Below are 7,809 nucleotides of genomic sequence, written 5' to 3'. Positions count from 1 at the left end.
GTCTAAGGCACTATAAACGTGAATATTCTCGTCTGCGTCATTTTTTTCCCATTCCCTCACTCCTTGCCCTCTCTCCCCTTTGTCAATGAGCTGAGAAGTTTATAATAATTAGGTTATGTCTTCTAAGCAGCTTAGCAGACGAAAGGGCAAGGAGTGGAGGAATGGGAGAAAAATGACGCAGACGAGAATACCAGTATCTTTAGTGCTCTACTAGGACCAGCGCCGAGCGTTAGGAATGACACTATTCAATTATGAGTGGGTTTTTCTCTCTTGATTATTGAAATTTATTAAAATTTATTTAAAATATTTTTCTATTTTTAAATTTATTATGTTAAAATGTTTCAATAGATTTCCACGTCACCCATGAGGTACTATTGCTGACGCGGATTTTTTTTTTCCTTTTTTTTAGTACAGATTTAGTACAGATTGTGTCTGTCAAAGAGAGCGAATATAAGTTTTTTCTTAAGACGATCTTAAATATAAGAACGGACTATGAATACCGGCCATAATCTGTTTTTATCTTTAAGGGCCGGTTGTTCCAACTTCTTGGTAGGTTGGACGAATAAACATTCGTCAGTTATTTATTAATAAATATCAATAATTCTTACTCAATACTTGAAATACCAAGTAAAATTACATCTTGGTAATAACGATAGAGATAATTTTACTTGGTATTCTAATTACTGAATAAAGATTACTAATATTTATTAATAAATAACTGACAGATAAACCTTTTAAGAAGTTGGAACAACCGGCCCTAAGTATGATTAAGTATGGTTCTAAGATACTATGAACCAATCAGAAAGCCATATTAGTATCTTAAGACAGTATTTTAAGATAATCCTAGAATAAGAAAGAACTATGAATATCGCCCATAAAAGGCCAAGAAAATCTAATCTTTTTCATATTTTATTTTTCTAAATTAAGAATTCGTTATTTCTTGTCTTCAGTGGAGTAGGCCTACTGGGAAAATCACACAAAAAAAACATGTCGGCGTCGCTGGTTCTAGTGGCTGAGGCACGCGCGATAAGGAGAAAAAAGAGCGTCAATCACAGATATCGACTGACTCAACTAATTCCGAGCATTATTCTAAAACAAGGCTAACGAAATGTGGTTCGCGAACCGATCTCTCCGTCGAACGCTTTTTCCTCCAACGCGACTCGTCGGCCGGCAGAACCATTGAGCTGTATAGCATACTAGCTTAGTTCAAATTGATTGTTTAATGCGCGTACCAAGTACTAAATCTGCTTCTCCGATAAATATAAATCGTTTAGTGTAAAATCCACACCAATCAAAGAAGCAGATTTAGTACTTGGTACACGTACTAAACAATCGGTGTAAACTAAGCCTTGAAGAGCGCATGGTGTTATATTGCATTTACATTGTTGAGTACGAAATTATAACATAGATGTAATGTAATAGATATTCGGTGTTGACTGAGTTACTACAGTGTATTTTTTTTCTCTTATTGTATGCATTTTAATGAACTACAATGAACAGTGCTGAGTAAATTTTTCTGAACTAAATACATAATTAAATTTCATAAAAAGTACTTTAATATAAACAAAAAAATAAGATTTTTTTACTGAATTTTTACTGAAATATTGATGAAATGATAATGAAATGGGGTTAATTGAGAAAGATTTTCAAATATATTTCAGCAAAATTTTGTTATATTTTTAGAAAAATATTTTTATAAGGGTGTTCTAGAATTTTCTTTTTATCACGTTGCCTGTCGAACAGATTTTTTACAATTGGCCTAATTTACATCGTGCACTTGATACGTGTATCAGGTAGGGAGGGTCTCAACTGCCTACATTCCCATTTGCCAACAGCTTCGTTTGCCCACAACATTTTGCCGACAGCTTCAATTGCCGACATTCCCGATTGCCTACAGAGCGATAGCTTACAAGCATTATTGCGCACATTTAAAAATTAAAAATACAAACGTACATTTGCACACAAGACATTATTGCACACATACACATTGCACACATGATATTATTGCGCACATACACATTGCACACATGACATTATTGCGCACATACACATTGCACACATGACATTATTGCGCACATACACATTGCACACATAATATTATTGCGCACATTTAAAAATTAAAAATACAAACGTACGTTTCACACAAGACATTATTGCACACATACACATTGCACACATGACATTATTGCGCACATACACATTGCACACATAATATTATTGCGCATATTTTTCCATGCAAAACGAGGTTCAACATAGGTTCACAACTTTGTTTGTGAACCTTGGTTAACCTTGTTAGGTTTATCTTGTTAGGTATAACCTGAGTAGGATTTGTTATTTGTTTTACGCGGGGGAGAGGTTTCGCCCCGTAGGGGCGAAGTCCTCCGCCGCCTGCGCGTGAAATTTCAAACAAAGCGAGGTTCAACATGGGTTTACGAGTTTCTACACAAAGCGCAATAATGTCATGTGCGCAATGTGTATGTGTGCAATAATGTCTTGTGTGCAAACGTACGTTTGTATTTTTAATTTTTAAATGTGCGTAATAATATTATGTGTGCAATGTGTATGTGCGCAATAATGTCATGTGTGCAATGTGTATGTGTGCAATAATGTCTTGTGTGCAAACGTACGTTTGTATTTTTAATTTTTAAATGTGCGCAATAATGCTTGTAGGCAATCGCTCTGTAGGCAATCGGGAATGTCGGCAATTGAAGCTGTCGGCAAAATGTTGTGGGCAAACGAAGTTGTTGGCAAATGGGAATGTAGGCAGTTAAACCCCTCTCATCAGGTACTATATTCGTACCAAATTTGTACTAAATATTTAGTACGTACGATGTAAACACTGCCGGATCAATTTGGTACGAGCGTATCAAGTAGTAGTATCGTACTAAACTGATACGCGTATCAAAGAAGAATGATACAAATGACGATGTAAACGCACAAAACGCATTTTGGAGGAAATCTAGCATTAAGCATAACCTCAATTAAAACCGGTATTATCATTAACCTCTGGTCTCTTTCAAACAATATTATATTAGAATGTCTTGTAGAAAAGGAGTAAATGGGAGAGATGATTACTTATCGTAATCATTATGCGTCTTCTTCGACTATATTGTAAATTATGAAACATTTAAAATCTGGCCATACACTTTTACATACTATTATTATTCCTATTTTCTCGTCTTTATTCAAATAAATAATATACTCTGCTTACAAAACAAAAATAAACTCAAGCAAATTGCAATTCCAAATACCACCACTAAAAGGCAATCAACATGAATTAAATTCGTATTATTTTTTCCCCTTTAGTACGTTGGATGTAAACAAGATCTATAGAGAGAAGGTTACCTCAGTAAAGCCGGTTGTTGGCGAGGGACGATGAAGGAAGGGGGGAGCTAGAAACAACTTATGGCGAGAGGCGATGAAGTAAGGGGAGAGCTAGAAACAGCTTGTTGGCGAAGGGCGATGAAGGAAGGGGAGAGCATGATGATCTCATCTGCGAACAGTAGCTGTCTGAGATAGCTTTTGTTTGCAGATGACATCATCATTGCCTCTCTCGCCCTTCTCTGCATTTGCCCTACTTGCCGCTCGCCCCTTTATGCATTTACCCCTTTTGCCGCTCGTCCCTTTTTGCGTATGAGGTAACCTTTTCTCTATAGATCTTGGGATGTAAAAGCATCCGTACTAAAGCATTGGTGCTCACCAAACTTAATACGCGTATCAACGTTTTGACGATGTAAACTAGGCCTATATTCCATTTTTTTATTGACGGAGACAATGCAATGACATCATTTATTACTTCTAAATTAATCTAAAATTGTCCAATTAAAAAAATTAATAGAAAAGTGTTTCTAATAAACATACTTTCTTTCTAATGTAATACAATATTTGTCGATAAAACTATTTCACATATTAACGTTAAGTCGCAACTTTTTATCTTTTTTTCAATTATACAAAACTTGTTTCAATTTTTTAATTATATCTGTTTAAAATACATTTTAATATTTACATATTTCAGGAATATAGAATATTCACGATTTTACATAAGATCACATTGAAAAACACGTCTTATTTACTTTTACAGATGTAAACCAGAATTATCTTCATATAATTCTATATTTACTACATATTACAATTGGATATATACGACATATAAAAAAAGTAATATTACTGAAACAATAAAGGAAATATATGGAGGTTATCGAGCTAATAAATGCCTACAAATGACTAAAAATACGGTTTGGTTTTGTAAAAATGATAATGTTCTTGCTTATAATCGCGCAAAGGACGGTACCATTAAAAAGGATGAAAAGATTGTGGGAAATAATAACACTTTTGTTACATCTATTGCTCTTTGCGATGATTATATTATAAGTGGCGACCTGTGAGTATTTATTTATGAACTGTATTTTATGTTTATTCCTTTTTTTTATTTTTGACAAAAATTCTTGCAGAAATGGTATTATTAAACACTGGAGAATTGAATCAGAGAAGGATAGAAGAAATGATCTTAAATATTCAGAAATACATGATGTAAATACAATAATTGAAAGCATTGACGCAACATCACAACACATTATAACAGCTTCTAAGAATTTAATAAAGGTAAGATTCAAGAGAAATTGGAATAATGCTATGTTAATGTAGTATGTAAAAAGTTTGTTTTTGCAGTTACTGAAATATACAGACGATAAAACAGGTTGTACGAAAAAAAACGAAATATATTGTGGAGTCGGCGAGGAAGGATTTGAAAACAATTCTCGTGTGAAATCAATCTCATTTGACCCTATAGGAACAAAATTTGCTGCTGGTTGCTATAGTTATAATAAACATTTATCATCGTTCCTAATTTACGATATTGAAAAAAGGTAAGTTATATTTCAATTAATTGATCAGTTTCTACAAATGTTGGATTAAACATTGACTATGTTTATACAGACACTATTATATGATTCGATTTAATAACATTTGTAATTATAACTTACAAGGACGATTTCATAACCCAAAAATTCTAAAAAATCTGAAACTGCAGAAATATAATATATGAACCAAACCAAAAAACTATTTCTTGTTTTGGCAAATAGTAATTCTAGAGAGGGAAATACCCTGCGAAAAATCAGATTTTTTTAAAGAGTGTTTCCACTCCTAGAATTATTTTTTAGTTAAAACAAAAATTAAATTTTTGATTAGGTTCATATGTATTATATTTCTTCAAAGTTTCAGATTTTTTAGAATTTCTGGGTTATTGAACCTTCCTTGTTAGTGAGTACTAAGCTATATATACAGGGCACTGAATCGCTTGTCGCGAGAGAGAACTACATGTCGTGTATTGCTGTCCTTTGACATAGTGAAGTTCGAAACTTTTGACTGTGTTTGGCGTAGTAGGTACACACCAGTCACAGGAATGCCTTAGGGCCTATCCAGACAAACATGCGTAGTCGCATAAACATACGCTTAAAAAAAATTGATTAGTCCATTTTCTTATGCATTTGCTTATGGACCTGAATCATGTAAGTTTGTCTGGATGGCCCTTACACATGAATTTGTCAACGAGTGTCAAGGCACATTTAAATTTGCTTGTGAAATTTACACTCGTTCAAGTTCATGTGTTAAAACATTCATGTGACTGAATGTACAATTGGAGCAATACCTACGAATCGAGCGTAAAAACTTTTGGCCTGTCTGTATATCTATAAGGTATAGACTGCTGACTTTCTATCCCAATAATGAGTGAAAAGCGTGGGAATGAAAGAGATTAAAAATTTATCTTTCCTTCGTTCATCCTGGAAGCATCCGCCGTTAAGCCCATATTAGACTACGTATTAAAGATTGAAAATTAAAGATTGAATTTAACCAATCAAAACAAAAAAAGCCAAAAGTTCTTTATCCTGATTGGTCAAATTTCAATTTTCAATCTTTAATAGCAATCTTCAATGTGTAGTCTAATACGGCCATTATGCCCGTATATAAGACTATACCCTCAAGGGGCGGTATTCATAGTCCGTTCTTATATTTAAAATCGTCTTAAGCACGGACTTATATTCGCTCTCTTCGTCACACATAGATTGTGTCTGACGAAGAGAGCGAATATAAGTTCGTTCTTAAGACGATCTTGAATATAAGAACGGACTATGAATACCGCCCAAGATCTATAGAGAGAAGGTTACCTCATGCGCAAAGAGGGACGAGCAGCAGGAGGGGCAAATGCAGAGAGGGGCGAGCGGCAAGAGGGGCAATAATGATCTCATCGGCGAACAGAAGCTATCTCAGACAGCTACTGTTTGTCGATGAGATCATCATGCTCTCCCCTTTCTTCATCGCCCCTCGCCATCAAGCTGTTTCTAGCGCCCCCCTTACTTTATCGTCCCTCGCCATCAACTGGTTTTACTGAGGTAACTTTCTTTCTATAGATCTTGCTATACCCTGTCCAGCGAAAGAAAAATTCACGGTCTGCGCATAGAAGCATAGCAGTCAAAGTGGGAAGAGCGTTGCGCCACCCGCTGGCACTGGCAAGCTGCACAAGCAGTACAGTTGTGTGGAATTGGGGGTTTTCTAAGCATTCCGTGAGGGGAGACCTGAGCGAAACAAACGAGTTTTCGTCCTAACCATGGATCTTTTTCTCGCTGGACGGAACATAGGTGTTTATGTATATTTGGATTAAAATATACACCATGCTAATGTAAAGCAATTTTAGTGATCTGGTAATGGATAAAAATTGTGAAGGTCTTTTTCGCCAACTACTATGGGAGGATCCTCACACTGTTCTCATGTGTTTTGATCAATCTATTAAAAAAATGGATATGAGGTAATAAATCTTATTGTTGATATTAATTAGCCATTCAATTTCTTTATATTTGCTACTGTGATTTCAGAGTATCCGATTTTGTACGTACATGGAATTCTTCGCAATATGAACATTCATTTTGTTGCTCATCAGATAATATGTACACTTTTATGACGGGACATTCTGTGTGTGTTCTATGGGATCAGAGACAGAGTGTTGCCATTCAAGTTTGTATTATTTTCAAATTTTTTTGTATTTTGTACTTTACTAGTGAATTATTATTAATGGTTTTAAAAATTTTTAGAAGTATGATGTGCCTAAAAATTCATTTATAGAATTTTTAGAATTTGATAGTGCCCATATATATGCTGTTACATACCGTTGTCTTTATGAATTGGACTTTACGGGAACACCCCACTTTGATTACAAAGCAATAAAAAAGTTATTTGGCAATTTTTATTAAATGAAAAAAATTGGTTGAAAATTATTTATATTATATTTTAAATGTTTACATAAATTCCTTGAACTCTATACAAATTAAGAAGCGCCGTGCTGCTTAAGATGCAATCCGACAAAAAGATCATTCGAATTGTTTTATCTCTTTCTGTTGTAGACTCTCTTCACTGAATTCTGTAAATGTTTATATTTATGTATACTCTACACATATGTATATAAAAAATAAAGGCTTTCTATCAACCTACAAAAAAAAGAGACCAAATAAATCCACTGTATTTCTTTGTCTCTCTCTCCTATGCCACGCTTATATGAAAAAGCCTGCATCAGACGAGTCTGCATCACGGTGTAAGAATATAAGGTGATTTCACGACCATTGTGGGTGTTTACGATAATTCAAGTTCGAGTTAGTTTCACTAGGACCGAAAAATGAGATAGACATAACCATCTAGAACCTTTATGATTCATGACAACTCGACGCTGTCTTGTATTGCTTGAGTTAAATTCATTGAATTTGTTGAGTTTATTGAGCAAATTTTATTGTAATAGAAAAATGTCAACTGCAAATCAGTCTA

The 7,809-nt window shown here is 34.4% G+C and overlaps 1 protein-coding gene across 2 annotated transcripts in view; it reads left to right on the top strand.

The window, feature by feature from the left end:
- LOC136998462 (uncharacterized) overlaps positions 1-7,677 on the top strand; it is a 10,817-nt gene extending 3,140 nt beyond the window's left edge. Inside the window, exons 2-7 of one of the 2 annotated variants that reach the window (XM_067351119.1) lie at positions 4,082-4,381; positions 4,452-4,602; positions 4,645-4,865; positions 6,692-6,802; positions 6,870-7,008; positions 7,086-7,677. In XM_067351119.1, the coding sequence (XP_067207220.1) occupies positions 4,082-4,381; positions 4,452-4,602; positions 4,645-4,865; positions 6,692-6,802; positions 6,870-7,008; positions 7,086-7,244 (1,081 nt within the window). In that variant the 3' untranslated portion in view covers positions 7,245-7,677. The remainder of the gene's footprint in view (positions 1-4,081; positions 4,382-4,451; positions 4,603-4,644; positions 4,866-6,691; positions 6,803-6,869; positions 7,009-7,085) is intronic. The other variant, XM_067351120.1, reaches the window with a different exon arrangement.
- The last annotated feature ends 132 nt before the right edge of the window (positions 7,678-7,809 follow it).

The sequence above is a fragment of the Linepithema humile genome, chromosome 3 (assembly GCF_040581485.1).
Source record: "Linepithema humile isolate Giens D197 chromosome 3, Lhum_UNIL_v1.0, whole genome shotgun sequence".
NCBI classification, from domain to species: domain Eukaryota; kingdom Metazoa; phylum Arthropoda; class Insecta; order Hymenoptera; family Formicidae; genus Linepithema; species Linepithema humile.
This window is presented reverse-complemented; position numbering and strand designations above follow the sequence as displayed.